General features: G+C 47.5%; 1 protein-coding gene across 2 annotated transcripts in view; it reads left to right on the top strand.

The window, feature by feature from the left end:
• Positions 1-15,801, top strand: part of LOC119404608 (NADH dehydrogenase [ubiquinone] 1 alpha subcomplex assembly factor 2) — a 35,062-nt gene extending 19,261 nt beyond the window's left edge. For both annotated transcript variants that reach the window (XM_049418947.1, XM_037671167.2), the window contains one exon: positions 15,667-15,801. In XM_049418947.1, the coding sequence (XP_049274904.1) occupies positions 15,667-15,743 (77 nt within the window). In that variant the 3' untranslated portion in view covers positions 15,744-15,801. The remainder of the gene's footprint in view (positions 1-15,666) is intronic.
• The last annotated feature ends 293 nt before the right edge of the window (positions 15,802-16,094 follow it).

Here is a 16,094-nt window from a genome sequence, read left to right as displayed (position 1 = left end):
ATGCAGGAGTGAACGAACTTCTGCACGTAGCGGTACATCCCTCGCCAAAAGTACTGTTGGCGAATGCGGTGGTAAGTTCCGGTTACCCCAGAGTGTGCACACTGCGGATCAAAGTGGAACGACTCGCATATGTCAGAACGCAGACTGCGGGGTATTACTAACAGCCACTGGTGGCCATCACCGTGTTATTGTGTCGGTGGAGGAGGTCGTAGCGAATGGCAAAATGGTGGGCTTGGTAACGCAACGCGCAAGTGGATAGTGTTGCCGATGGATCAGTCAGCAAGTCTATCAGTGAGGCAATCCATTGATCCTTGCGTTGTTCGGTAGCGATGGTGTGAATTGTCGATGGAAGAAACGGCAAGGTGAGACAATGAGCTGTGGGCATTGTCGTCAGGCAAGGCAGAGCGTGACAGGGTGTCGGCATCAGCATGCTGGCATCCGTTGCGGTACAGCACGCGGATGTTGTGGTCTTGCAGGCAAAGTGCCCAATGGGTGAGATGACAACCAGTGACGACAACTAGCATAGTGCATGATGGTCGGTGACATCAAATGGGCGACCACACAAATAAGGTCGGAACTTCGTAAGGGCCCAAATGATTGCCAGGCATTCTTTTTCCGTGACGGTGTAATTGGTCTCGGCTTTAGTAAGCGTACGACTTGCATATGCCACGACATATTCCGGGAACCCAGGTTTGCGCTGCGCAAGGACAGCGCCGAGGCCAACACCGCTGGCGTCTGTGTGTACCTTTGTAGAGGGCGTAAGGTCGTAGTGGCGTAGTATCGAAAGAGACGTCAACAAACGACGGAGCTTTGCGAAAGCGTCGTCGCACTCTGACGACCACGAATTTTTAGGGGCCCGTTGCTGCCATCAGTGGCGATATGATAGTCGCGAAGTTTCGTATGAAGTGCCGAAAGTAGGAGCATGGTCCTACAAAACTGCGCAGTTCTCTGACGGACGTAGTTTTGGGGAACTCTGTCACGGCCCGAAGCTTGGCTGGATCGGGGAGAATTCCGTCCTTGGACACGACGTATCCTAGTATTGTCAGCTACCGTGTTGCAAATCAGCACTTCTTTAAATTCAGTTGTAGCCCGGCGTTGCTGAAATGCGTCAAAACATGCCGCAAGCGTTGAAGATGCGTGGAGAAGTCCGGGGCGAAAACGACGACGTCGTCGAGGTAGCACAGGCACATGTGTTATTTCAGGTTGCGCAGAATGGTATCCATCATGCGCTCAAAGGTCGTGGGTGCGTTACACAGCCCAAACGGCATGACGTTGGATTTGTACAAGCCGTCGGGCGTGACAAACGCTGTCTTCGGTCGAGCTTCATCAGCCATGGGGACTTGCCAGTACTCTGAGTGCAATTCATATGAGGAAAAGAATTTTGCTCCTTGCAGGCTGTCAATGGCATCGTCTATTCGAGGTATGGGATAAACGTCATTATGGGTAATCTTATCGAGTCATTGGTAGTCCACACAGAACTGCACAGAGCTGTCCTTCTTCGCAACGAGAACGACAGGAGACGCCACGGGCTGCTTGAGGGTCGAATAACATCGCGGCAAAGCATGCCTTCGATTTGATTGTTAATTACACGACGCTCTGCTGGAGATATGCGATATGGACGTTGCCGCAGTGGTGGTTGGGCGCCAGTGTCGATGCGATGCGTGACAGCGGACGTGTGGCCGAGGGAAGTTTGCGCGACATTGAATGAAGAACAAAATTCTTCCAACAGGCACAGAAGCTGGGAACGCTCGACTGACGTAAGGGTGTCAGCAGTTGAAGAACCAAGTACATCAGCGGGTGACAAATCAGCTGCGGAAACAGCACTGAGCGTACGGGAGCTGGCGCAGTGCGTGCCACCCGGTGCGTCCATAACTTGTGCATCTTCGAGGGCTTGCGCTCTGCCGACACATTCCCCTCGCACCAACCTAACAATGTACGGGGATGGGTTCGTAACAAAAATATTGGTGTCGCCCCGAGCGACTGCACGGTCGCAAATGGCACCAGCAAGCCTTTCCTGGGGAAAATGTGGTCAGATGGAGGACCTCCACCTGATTGTGAAGATGTTTATTGGCGGGCACTCGGCGATGATGCACGACAGCGACAGTCAAGGCGGGGGCCAACTCTTGGCACAAGTTGTGTTCTCTCCGAAAGGAGCCAAAGAGGGCGACCCTCTAGAAGGTGCTGGAGAGGACGACCCACTGTAGAGTTCCCAGGCTTCGCTACATGTCACAATTATGATTGATATTAGCGTACTGTTCAGCCTTTTTTTGTGTCTCACATATGTTACCTGAGCGTTGCCCCATATAATGTAAATTGAGTTACATAAAGTGACGTGAAGAGTCAACGACAAAGCTTGGACCTAAGGTCCATAATGTGTACGTTGAAGTCACCAACTAGTATAAAGGGTTTGTGCTTGTAGGTGTTTTATATTGTTTCGTCACAATTATGATTGTTGTTTGTCTATTGTAAACCTTTTTTTTTTTTATTCACATACGCACATATGTTTCGATTATTGCAACAGTTTTCTAACCACCATGACAGCGGACGGTGAGCATCGACGACAAAGCTAGATCCTTAGGTTCATAATGTCTAGGTGTTTTATATTGTTCTGTCACAATTATGATTGATATTAGTCTATTGTTAAACCATTTTTAGGGGATTTTATACGGTGCTGTGCCGTGAGCACGGACGCCACACAACGGACAAGCCTAGACCCTAAGGTGCTTCGCCCCTAAAAAAACAGCACACTGAATTAAAATGCACACCATGCCTGCACAGAACACGCAGCACAGTCGCAGCGAAAGGTGGAGGAACGGCCTTTCCAGAATCCGTTGCAAACTCTCTTGGGGCAACTACTACAAGTACAGTTGCAAGGTACCCGCTCCCCATAAATAATTGTGGCATTATTCATCATTCTGCGGAGAAGTGAGGTACCCGATACACATCTGTAAGGCATGAGCACTTTGTTGATGCTGTCGCAGATGATGAAGTATGTGGGGATCGAGAGCATCCTCCTACCTGGCGCCTCGTTCCCCAGCTGCCGCGCGCGTGCCGGCCGCGTAGCCCGGGCGCACTTAGGCACCGGCAATCGCCAAGATGGCGGTCAGGGCGCCTCTTTGTCTGGGCAAGCGTCGGCTCCGTCCCGCGCTGGCATGTCCGGGCACGCTACGCTGGCGTGCTGCGCGGGCCTACGTCACAACGCAGCGCCATTCCCCATTGGGCCGCTGGTGACATCCTCCTCTCCTACGAGCTAAGATGCGCCCGACGATTCGCTCACGGCGGGAGATGCTCTCAGGCCTTGACGAGAGGTTGACGCGCTGCTCTAGCAGGCGGCTTCTCGTTCGTGTGCTCGACTGCTGCCCTTTGTGTGATAGTCGTAGCGCCGTAGGCAAGCATACTTGCTCGGTCTTGCGGAGTTCCCTATACGGCCTGCTAGCCCGTGAGTGTCGCACTGTGCTGCATCTTGGGTTAATAAACCCGTTGTTGTTGTTACCCTGCCTCGTGCGTGGTTTCTGCGCCGTGTCGGAGAAAACGACGAACCCGGCCGCAGCGTCGTCGGCGTCGTCGCACGCAGCGGCAGTGGAGAACGTCGCGTCCCTACACGGTCGCGCTCGTAGGTAAGCCTAGTGCAAACCTATCTCCACAAGTATTATGGCTGAGCCTTTTTTTAATGGGTGGGAAGCTTTAAACCCCTCACTCGTCGCACAATTTGCATAGTGTGACTCCTGCTGTTATCTTACTGTTCTACCACGCCATATTACATCTGTTGAAGTGATCCCTTGCCTAGGTTCTTTTTGCGAAGGAGTTTCCTGCATCTGTGTGGCTCTGTGGTAGAATATTCGACTGCCTCACAGCAAGAGCAGGGAATGCGATAAGTACACGCCGTAATGTTGCATGAACTAGGGCTAGCAGCTTTTTGCTCCGATCTCACTTAACTCTACAAAACGCTGGTGTGTGGCAATATGGCCACTCCCGGGAGAGAAGCGGTTTTCGGTCAGTTTGTTGTATCAGTGGCCCGAGCGCGAAGCAGTGAGATCACAGCGCTCACAGCGCGTAGAAGGTATACGAGCCGTTCGCTGGGGGATGTCTGCCGAAGCAGCGCGCGTGCCAGCACTCTCGATTGCGCCCTTATAGTCAACGTTCACAGTTGCTGCTCAGGTTATGCAGTCCCTCTCCCCAGACATTCGTTCCTGCTCCTTAGTCCAGCAAATGACGGGCAGGGCGTTTCCTTCTTCTTGAGGAGCAATCGACGGCAGGCCTTGCACGCGGGTTGATGTTATTCCGTGTGACGGAGATGGCCAGCTTGTTTCATCTCTGCTTTAGCCATGTTCCTTGCCAACGCTTGCGAGCATTTACTCGCGGGTAGAACATACAATGCGCGTAGCGATGTTATCGATTTACAGTTTATACGGAACATGACGGCGACGGTGAAAACCTGTCCTGAGTGTCCATGCAATTGCTAACGCAATAAAAAATATACAAAAAACTGTCGAAGCGGGCTCGCCTTTTTCCTGGAAAGCTGCATTGTCTCCGCTGTAAAGAGTGCGTCCGTTGGAAGAATCATATAATCCGGCGCCTTTTCCATTGGTTTCGTTCTCGCCTTCAATACCCTTCTTACAGGGGACATCTCCTTGCCACTTATTTCTCGTAAGCACGCGTACAATGTCAACACTAAGCGTTGAACCTATCATGATTTCGCGCTTGTCGAGTATACAGTCTGTTATTTCTGCATGCGCGGTCGCAAATGCACAAAATGCAGTGAAATCAGTTAATCGCGCATGATGGTCGTGCGAGAAAAGAGTGGGTGGGCGGCTGCATAGCAAAGCAGTATGGGAGACAATTCACAACTGTTATTTCTCGTATATGGACCAGTCGAGAGTTTCCTCTTTCCTTTTTTTCTTTCCTTTTTGTTTCCTTTTTTTTTCGTTCCATACTTACAGTGTTGTTTCCCTCTTGTTTATTATAATTTGTACTTCCCATGCCCCTCCTGCTTGGGCCCTTACCTGGGTCTGCAGTATGTCATAAATAAAATAAATAAATGTACCCTGATGATGTCACGCGAATCACTGTTCTGGCATCACGAAGTGCACCAAAAGACAAGAAACGCCGAGAGTAACGCGCTCGTTGTTTTTGTTTTTTGTTGTATTTTCAGAGGCTGTTAGGGGCCCTTTATAAAAACAGGGCGTGCAAACACGGACACAGGAGAGTAGTCAAGACACCAGAAACCCCACTAACAACTGAAAAATCACACAGCAGCGGAACCGAAGGTAGCCACAAATATATATCTGCGAATTCCCACGTAAGAGGCCATACCTATCAATCAAGTGCCAGTAGTGGTCTACGTGAGAGATAGCTGTTCACTATCTCGGCTTTTCTTTTATGTCCGTGTTTCCACGTCATGTCTTGTTAACATGAATGTGTGCAAACTAGCTCAGCTATATTCCAAGTTTGCCACAAGTTTGCCATTCTCTTTACTTCTGTATTTATTATCGATTTACTAGAGTAAGAATGAAAGGAAAAACTTTACTAACGCACCGAGATATATATATATCTTATCCATTTGATTTATTTATGCACAGTGTACTAGGTCCAAGACTCCCAAGAATATGCTATCTAGTGAGTTGGGTCGTCGCCCTTTGAGGCTGAAGGACGCGGCAGTGTTAAGGTCAGACAATACTCGTGATATTTCTGGAGAAGAAAAAGATACTTCAACTTCTGGGGAGCTATTCTCGATGCGTTCATCCAAAGGAGATATCCACAGTCCATTTCGGCAGAGCGCATTCAGTGATTCGAAAAAGCGGAGAGCCGTGATGTCACCTCGCTCTTGACCACGTCGCCGCACCGAACCCGCCAGCACATTCCTAGTGTAAGAAGAGCGTGGACGAACTGCACAGAAACAGGCACTTTTCAAGTCTAAATTTGCGTATGAACGGGTCCCGGATGTTTGAGAACGATGCAGGGAATGCGTACCGACCTTACAGCTGTGTTAGACGAGCGGCCTCATTAAACCTAAATCGATGGCTAACACGATCAAAAGACATCTGCACCGAAAATCGGATCTCTGAGGGCTGCGTTCGTTGCATTGAAGCGCATTCCGTCCCTATCATGCTTCGTGATGTCAGGATGGCGCTGCAGAACAAGATCCGGTAACGGGGGGCGCGCTTCTCTCCGAGCTCCCGCTATTCAGCGGCCGCTGAAATGGACAGTTCATTACATGGACACATCGAGAAGAGCTCCTCCGGCAAAGTGCTGTACTTTACAAGGTGTGGGTTCGAGCTAGTTGGTACTCCATGATCAACACTTCTTGCGCAAAATTTTCTTAGACAACGGACGAAACAGACACGGACGGGCGCGAACTTCCAACTGAATTTATTATCAACATGTGACATATACATATATATATATATACACACAAATATAATCATGACAAAACAAAAACACCAATGGCACAGGTGTGCAGTGTGTCAGTGCGCATCAGCTACTCATTCCCCCAAATGTAGTGTTCCTTCCAAGAAGGCCATTTCCTTCTGTGTCAATGAAACTGATGTCATGCTCACGCAGTTGCCGCCCTCCCGTTGCATTTCGGCTACCTCCACAATTTCTTGCGTGCGTTGATCCCCGTCATGAAAAACAGCAGTACACTGTTGATACAACGGTTTGCACCCAGACTCGTGGCAATGAATGGCCAAATTTTCATCCCTGCCCCCTTCCACCCTGTTTGCATGCTCACGCAGGCGGTTGCGCCCGTTTGTGTCTGTTTCGTCCGTTTTCTAAGAAAATCTTGCGCAAAAAGTGTTGAGCTGTATTTTATTTCCAGATTCCCCATTCGAATTAAAGAAAAGACTAATGGCGGCGCGCCGCAATTATTTCGCGGCGGCGGCGGCGTGATCTCTCTTGGGACTTTGGCGGCGGCGCGAGCGGCGTGACCAAAAACAGGCGGCGGCGGCGGTGGCGGCGCGGCGGCACACACCTCTACCTGGGATTGAGTCCCGCTCAATACTGATTTTTTTTTCTCATCGTGCCCTACAGTGGTTGTGGCCAACTACGCCACCAAAAGCAGCTGTTGTTGCGACCCGTCGTAACACCTTTGCTGTAAAAAGACGAGATAGCATGAAGTGCTGACAGTACTTTGTGTCGTGTTGTCTCCTTTCTTCTGACTTTTTTTTGTAATGGACTCTTACCAACACGCCCACTCGTGCATCCTGAACAATTTGTGTCCCAGACGGCCAAAAATAGCTTGCTCTCCACCAACAAACAATGCAGCAGACTGGACCAAATGACACAGCCACTGGCTAATTTTAGATTGTGAAAAAATCCTCAGTAATACTCCTATTGTTGTGGTCAAGGTCAGTAAACAAAAATATGTCTCTATTTCACAATGCTGAAAAGGTATCTTGCACATCCAGTCTCGATTTATTTTACCTGCATTCATGCAATGCAGCATCTGGCATGGTACGTGTGTGTTTTTAGAGCACAGCTCTTAGGCACTTGTTTCTTGCGTTGAGCGCGTTGCCATCGGTGGCGTAAACCGATAGGCATGAAAAAATAAAATGAGAAAAAAAAATACCCAAGATCGCATGGGATTTTGACCCGGGTCCTCTGCGTGCAGTCGAGTATTTCACCACAGAGCCACGCTGGTGCTTGAACCTCGTTTGCAAAGAGACCCTATACAGACGTAATGTTGGGCAAGGAATCGCATTAACCTATGTAATATAGCGTGGCAGAAGAGTAAAATAACAACCAGTCATCACACAGTCCTAATTGCGCAATGAGTGTGTGGTTCAATGTTTCCCACCCACTGCAAAGTGCTAGCCACAATTCTTCATGGTCGTCAGCCAAATGCAGCATCAACAAAGTGCACATATGCCTTACAGATGTGTAGCGGTACCTTGCTTATCCGCAGAAAGATGAATAAGGGCTAGTGGGTGCTGTCCTGCTTCACAAAATTATGATTTATGGCGTAGTCGATACCTTGCAGAAAGCCAAAACTTCAAACACTGTTGGGCTTTGCCCCAACACGAAGCTGCGCTCAGAATTCGCATTAGGCAGTATTGTAATCGTCCGTGAATTTTTGTCAACACTGTGTGCCTGTGTTGGTAACATTGTCGTGCTGAGCCCACCACGGCAGTCCTTGCCAGTGCACGCTACCTGTACTTCTACAGACATCAGCTCTTATTCAGCTTATTTAACCTTTTGCGGTCTGTGGTCGGGCACTGATGGACAAGTTCTTTCGCGGTTGATTCACACACGCGTTTTCTCACTACATTATGTGCCATCTGTAAAAGAGTAAGTAAACTTCTTTTACTTGAGCTTTGAGTCATTTAGTTTCGGACCAGAACGAATGGAAAGGTTTCGGGCACCTCAAAAATGCATATTCCAAGTTTGGCTTCACTCGGGTGGTCTAGCCAAACAAAACTGGTGCATACCAGGTGCTGGCCAGACTTTTGCTGCATTGTGTGTGGCACACTATAGCCATGTAAGTGTAGCTGGCACGTTGCCAACACATTCAGAGAAATGCTCAAGGCCATGCTGCCTTGATTTCTTGTTGGGATAGAACAAGCAATTGGTCTGCTTATACTTGATGGATTTCTGCATCAGGAGACCCATGAGGCAACCAAGACCAGTAGTAAAATCTTTCTATGGTTACTTGGAAAGGTGTTGCTGGACCCTTCATGAAGTTTTCATTAAAGCATGAGCACTGGTAATTACAGCTCTGTAGTATTGATCTACAGTAGTGTACAAGACATCACCTAGCTTGAAAGAAAATGTGCCCTCTGCCGTGGTGCTCTTAAGTTTCTTTGTGCCTTCCATAAAATGCCGTGTGGCACTTGTCTGCTCTCCTGCCCCTAACGGTTTATCCGAAAAAATTTCCCAACGCTGCAGCCACTCACGCCTACAGCACCTTTATTGCTCCAATTATTTCTTTCTAAAATTCAACTCCTTTCTGTCTCAGATACCTGGCTACAGTGTAACATGCAGTTGCGGGTGCACTTCAGACAGGAAAACTTGAATGTTCTATAAAATTTATGTAGTGCTGTACAGAAGTTTCTTGCCTATCTGAATGGCTTTCTTCAGTGTGAAGCTGAGCCTAATTGATGACTCCTCTCAGACTGTTGAGCAGCATTTGTGAGAGCGCACTGACAAGAATATGCAACAAATGCGAGCTTGCGTTTGTGCCACTCCAAGTGTCAGAAATACCTTTTTTTTTTTCTGGTCCAAAAATTTCTTCACTGTAGAGGTTGTCACAGTTCAACCCTTTTGTTTGGCTTCCACCAGGTGTAGCGTCCACGGTAACTTGTATGTGTATGCCTATATATGTGTGGACCCAATGAAGAGGCGGCGTACTATCATCTGAGCAAGCAGCGTGTACGTGTTGGTTCGTCTCTGCGTGCTTGTGCTCCCACGGCCCTAACCACGTGACATGATGTAAGTGGAATTTGAACCGTGCCCACATTCGTTACTGGCAGCCTAGCACACAATATCTGGGTGCCTTTCAGCAGACACCTTCAGCAGAGCTCGTCTACCACAGAGGCATACGTGGACTTTTGTGGCCAACCATGCTGGCAGAAGGAGGTTGCACTCACCATCAGGACTCTTGTGCAAACCTTGCACTCACCATTAGACTCTTGTGCCTGTCGCACGTCTTTGGGGCTGAGTGGCTAGACCTCCGACGTGCAGCATGTGCTGCTCTTGAGTTCTACAGTATCTAGGGGAGTGGATGCCTTGTGGGTGATGCGCGACAAAGTATCTGCCGTGTCTAGCAGCTTCCCTGGCATATGCAGCATCCAGAACTGGTATCGCATGGTCTTCATCCGTAGTCTCTGAATACGAGGCGGCAACGTGTCCATCTTGCCCAGAAGTGAAACGAGCGGCAGGTGGTCAGTCTCGACGTCGAAGGTGATGCCTCGGACGAACTCGTCGAACCTTTGGATAGCCCACGTTGTTGCCACAACTGCTTTTTGGTCTGTCTGTAACGCTGTTTGATCTCGGTCACTGACCTCGAAGCGAATGCGACTGGGCGGCACTCTCCAGAGGGTTGTGTCTGTAGCAAGACAGCACCGAGTGGGCTTGTGTCTGCAAAACACTGTGGTGGCGTTCAACCTGTGGTACTTGGCCATGCACCTGTCCGACATCAAGGATTCCTTGATTTTCTCGAATGCTGCTTTCGCACATGCTGCCACACCCACTCGCAAACTTGTTCAGTAAGGCTCCGATGGGCGCTGTGATGTCCGAGATGTGTGGCAAGAATCTGGCGAGATGATTCACCATTCCGAGCAGCCTTCTAACGTTGGCGACGTCTGTTGGAGCTTCGATGGCTTTGACTGCTTCAACCTTGCCTGGCTTTGGCCTGATATTCTGCGCTGAGATGACGACTCCTAGGTAGTGATGCAGAACTATGGGTAAATTGACTATCGATAGTATCGATAGTTTTTTTTAAACTATCGATAGTGTAAACAAACTATCGATAGTCCAGTCAGTAGTACCATCAGTAATATTACTAGCGATATTACTGGCACGCGTGTTTATTCCTTTGTTTTGATGTATTCGGGTTTCACCAACAAAGACTCTTAGGAACGTTTGGCACAGACCGCGCCGCAATGTTTGAGAAGCGTCGCGATTGTTTGAGATCATTTTGTTAAGATTACGCGCTGGACGTGAATAGTCAAGTTTACTCGAGAGCTTACGCAAGCACCAGCGATAACGCTGGAAGTTTCGATGACTGATGCGTAAAAGATGAAGCGTTCGACCAATCATCAGATTATTCTACGTCCGGCGACTGTTCTCGCCGCTATCATTGTGCAGCGTGTATCGCTTGTATGTTGAGTTTTGATTTTCTGGGCACAAGTCCGGCCAAATAGAGCTTCGTATTTCCCAGTATTTCTGCAGCATTCTTCACCCTCACAGCCACGTGACAAACTATTCATAGTGGTGCGAATAATGATGATGTTGCTGGCTGGCCATATTGCCAAAATGTTTGCGATAGCCTACTATCAGCTTCGCTTAATTTATGAGCAATTTTCGGCGAGAGAAACAAATTATATCCGCAGTGAAAATGGCGGAATATGTCCATTATTAATTCATATTCAAAAGCATTCAGTTACACCTTATGATTAACAAACTTAGTTTTTGATAATTTTTTTTATTTTGGAATCATAAAATGCAATATAAGTTTGAGGCCGCGCAGTTCCATCACATGTAAAGGCTTCCTTTCCGCTCCAGTTGAACAGTTTGACTTTATGATCATATGTCAGCGAAGCACTCTGATGAAGAACACAAGCATGTCCTGCAGGAGTGCGCTTAACTGAGCTGGTTGGTACATGATTAAGAAGAGAGCAAACAGCGCTAAACACTTTCTTGCCCTTCAGCCTGCTCCTCCGGCTCCACTGTGTACCACGTGCACGGGGAACCAAGTTTATGCTGTAGTGAGTTCGCGCTGTTGATTTTATACTATCGATAGTACTTACTATTGATAGCGCTATCAATAGTATCGATAGTACCATCGATAGTTCTGCATCACTACTCCTAGGGCCCGTATTCTGAAACGCTCCTTACTTCAGTGAGAGGGCCTTAACTGCTTGAGGACCCCTTATCACGTATTCTGGGACGCTCCTTACTAAGGTTCCCTCACTGAGGCCCTCCTTGGTGCTCCCTCAAGTTAAGGTAGCTCTAGGGCTACCTTCAGGCCTCCTTACCACGCTACTTGCACTGAAAGGGCGCTTCTCTGCAGTACTTTGTCAGCAACAGTGTGTCCGATTTCTTATTTTCAATCGATGCCTTGCACTTCTGCACAAGCTCGCTAAAATTGTATCCTCGTCGTTGTTCGAAAATTTCTTGCCAGGCGTGTTTTCAAGCGTGCAGCCGAACGGCTGTCAACATTTTTCGTTAAGATTGTGCAGCGCGAAGAGGACAAAGCATTTTACAGGAATAGAGAAAAAAAGAACAGACTCAAGGAATGTGAAACGGTAGGCCCCCCTCATCACCCACCGTTCGTGCTGCCGTCTTCCAGGAATGACAGTTCTTGTTTGGATTAGTCTAACAATGGCATTTTTCACATGCCATGCGGGCTGCTTCCACAATGAGGCAGGTGAGGTCTTCTGGGTAAGAGAAAATCACATTGGTCTTAGCGAACACAGGGGTGCAGCCGTATGTGCTACAATGTATGCCCAGGAAACCCCTCCTCTCCTTTTCTGCGAATTATCTCAGCCACTGAAATCAGTAATCCGTCATGATACAGGTGAGTGACCTGTGCCTGAAAGCTGGCGCCTACTCTGTGGCAGCATGACTATTTTAATGCGTTGTAGAAGCAAGCCCGAACAGTAACCCTTTTGACAAGCTTACTGTGCGGTGTTGAGCTTGTACGAGCCTGGTTCATATGTCCAGCAAACATGATCACGGATGAAATCGAGCTTAAGGTCAAGGAAGCCGACAGAATACTAGAAGGGAATATCACGTGTTACGACGATGGGCGATATACATTCTTCAAATATTCCGACCATTTGTGACAACTCAGAATGCAACTCCGAGGCACCACACTGTATGACTACTAAGAAATCGTGCACATATATCTGAATACTTTCAGGACTTGGGTTCCTGGTAACCGCTGCTCTAAGCTTTTCTCATTTAGCAAATTAAAAAAAAGGGTCAATCCACGAAGGCGCGATGCACGACCCGATAGACGCGCCCTTGTTTTGAATGTAAACATAATAATTTACTTGGACATAAGTGCATTCGAGTCAAATTTGCACCAAAGTGAGTAGATTTCACAAGTTTAACACTACTCGGTTATGAAAATCAATCTCATGCACGTCTTCAATTCTTTAAACGATCTTTATTACTCGCTCCCACATAGCAGGCCGTTGAAATACATCAATTACACTGTACATCAATGAACGCAATCAGCTCCAAGGTTGCTCGACCATCCGGTTTTTGTCTGCTGCAACAGGCGAAAGTTAAGTAAACGGAAAAGGCTGTGCACCTATATCACGAAAAAGCAGTGTACACGTTATTGTTCATCGTTATGCACAAAAAATATTCCTTTATTCTTGCATGAAAACGGATGTTTAGTCAGTAGTTCACACGTAAAGCAGTGTACACGTTATTATTCTTTAGGAGAACTTGCGTTTGGCCTAGTTGGTGCTTACTGTTTGACATTTTGGCCGCACAAAAAAGACGAGGACAGAGGGATGTACGACGACACGGGTGGTAAACTTTCAACTCATTTTATTCAGTGAAAGACGTAGCAATATATAGCGAGTTTTGACATGCGCAGACACAGTTACGTCCGCTCATCAGTCTATTGGGGCAGCCACCTGTCCAAGAAAGACATTTCCGATTGAAATAATCTGATAGAGGTGTCACTGACACAATCATCACTTTTTTTTCTAATAAAGTAAGCTTCTAATAGCTCTCGCACCTGCCTGCGCACTGTAAAGACTGCACGTGTGAACCACGGTTTCAAGGGATAAAGATTCTGGGCAGAAGCCAAGATCAAACAGCTCGAGAGCTATTAGAAGCTTACTTTATTAGAAAAAAAAAGTGATGATTGTGTCAGTGACACCTCTATCAGATTATTTCAATCGAAAATGTCTTTCTTGGACAGGTGGCTGCCCCAATAGACTGATGAGTGGACGTAACTGTGTCTGCGCATGTCAAAACTCGCCATATATTGCTACGTCTTTCACTGAATAAAATGAGTTGAAAGTTTACCGCCCGTGTCGTCGTACCTCCCTCTGTCCTCGTCTTTTTTGTGCGGTCAAAATGTCAAACGTTATTATTCACCGTTATGCCTACGAAATATTCCTTATTCTTGCTTGAAAACGGACATTTAGTCCATATTTCACACGCACTCTCGATCCCAGACTTGTAAAACACGCGCCTTACCTTACTGAGGCGGGCCTTAGGAAAGGAAGGTTGATGGAAGTTTTCAGAATACGCTGGCTCCCTCAAGGAGCTCCTTAAGATTAGGAGGCATGAAGGGCTCCTCACGTAAGTTAAGGAAATGGTCTGAGGTAAGGAGCGTTTCAGAATGCGGGCCTAGGAGACCTCAGATACTCCAAAACGACACTTGTCCTGTTTCAATGTGATGCCTGCTTTTGCAAGGCAAGATAGCAGCTGGTTCAGTCTGGCGCCATGTTTTTAGCAGCTGCGTCCAAAAACCAGAATATCATCCATCATATAGGTGACTCCTTCTTGGCCCTCCAGGATCCTTGCCATCTGTTTTCGGAAGTACTCTGGTGCGGATGTGATGCCAAAGGGAAGCCGACAAAAGCAGGATCAGCAGAATGGATGGGGTAATGAACATCGTGAGCTCTTGGGAATCCGCAGAGAGCTGCACCTGGGGGTGGAAGCTTGCGGTTGCATCCAGCTTTGAAAAAACTGCTGCGTCATCAAGGACTTGCTCAACAGTTGGTAGAATATGGCGTTCTCAGAGGACGACCTTATTCAGTTGAGCCAAGTTGATGCACCCATCATCTTTCAGATGACGACGAGACCGGAGCACCATGGTTTTGGCTTGCTGACCCTACGAATCACGCCCGCATTCTTCAGTTTGTCCAGCTCGCGGCGGACGACCTCAAGCAGCAGGATGGGGTTCCTTCGAGGGACACTTAGCGAGAAAAGCACGCCATAAGGTTACAGCCAGGTGACGTACTCATCCTCAAGAGTGCCCAATCCATTGAAAAGCTTGGCATACAGCGTTGCTTTTGGAGTCTTGAGTTCGTCAAGAAATCTCACTACTTGGATGGCTTGGAGCGCTGGCAGTCCCAGAAGAGGCACAGTGAGAGATTGGATCACGTAGAGGCTGGCTGGGATGGACCACCTCTAAATTACAGTAGACGCTCATTAAACAGAACCTGAAGGCACCAAGAAAATGTGTTCCATAACAGAAGCTCTGTTTATCGAGAGATGATCAAGGTTGCAGTGTTCAGGTACAAAACCAATCATATTAGAGGCAGTTGTTCCATTTAAGAAATTTTCATTTACTGAGAGTCTACTGTAGGTAATTTTACACATTTAACAGAGCTGGGGTATTGGTTTTTGGTGTAGTGTTGTGCAGTTGTAAACTTGCTATCCTCTATCGTTGCAATTTTCAGCAATTTGGTGAAAAAATGTGACACACTGAATTTAGACTAAAATGGGGCCTCTGTCCATGAAGTGCAACCAGTTGCAGTGGCAGCATTGTATGTACATGTATTGGGGCACTCAACTTAAGCTTTTTTCACCAGAGATGAAAAACAATGAAGAAGACAGTGCAGTCATAGCTAACAGCTGTAAATGAGGTATGCTTTACACCATGCCTTGAATGCAAATGGCAGATTTGCATGCAAACGTAATATTCTTGCTGCACATTTCCTCATGGTTTTGAGCTCTGTAAATTGTTCCTGCCATATGGAGCCAAGGAAGTCAACAGGTTTTCTTACATGGAATGAATAATAAATATATTTCTTCTAAGTGAAGCAAGCAAGTATCCAACCTTTGCTATCTTGTGTCCATGTGCCAGGAAAATCGAGCACCACTGAAGGTGGTAGACCATCATAGCTGATGGGCTGTCGAGCGAAGCAGTTCCAACATGGTCCACAATGCACCATGGTTATTTTGGCCTGGGCAGATTGGAAGGAGCCTGGGTCTGGTTGTCATTTGCCATTGTGTTGGTTCTCATGTTTGCAGCTGGCTTCCCCATGTATGACGACTACAGGCAGGCTGACGAAGAAACGGATCATGGCTCCAAGGAACCGTCCAAGTAGCCAAACCTCAGCTTGTGGTGCGTGTGGGCACCTTGGGCCATAAATTGTTATACACCTGGATGACATCCTTTGTTTTAATGCATGTATAATGCATATATGCCCCAAATTGCAAGGTACTCAATGACTCTGCTACAGTTTATTGCACTTAGAAGCATCATATATTCATAACATGTGAACTGCACCTGTTAAAGGGGTGGTGCCACCAAATTTGTGGCTTGCACATTCTTTGCTGTAGGCGTTTCTATAGCTCCAGGAAGCATAATGCACGCACCATGATTCATGTATTCTCGCTAAATAATGTAATATCGCTTTTTGATGTGGACAACTTTCGGTTTCGGTTTCTGGGCGCCG

The sequence above is a fragment of the Rhipicephalus sanguineus genome, chromosome 9 (genome assembly GCF_013339695.2).
Source record: "Rhipicephalus sanguineus isolate Rsan-2018 chromosome 9, BIME_Rsan_1.4, whole genome shotgun sequence".
Classification (NCBI taxonomy): Eukaryota; Metazoa; Arthropoda; class Arachnida; order Ixodida; family Ixodidae; genus Rhipicephalus; species Rhipicephalus sanguineus.
Note: the sequence above shows the minus strand (reverse complement) of the source record. Positions and strands in the feature narration are given on the sequence as shown.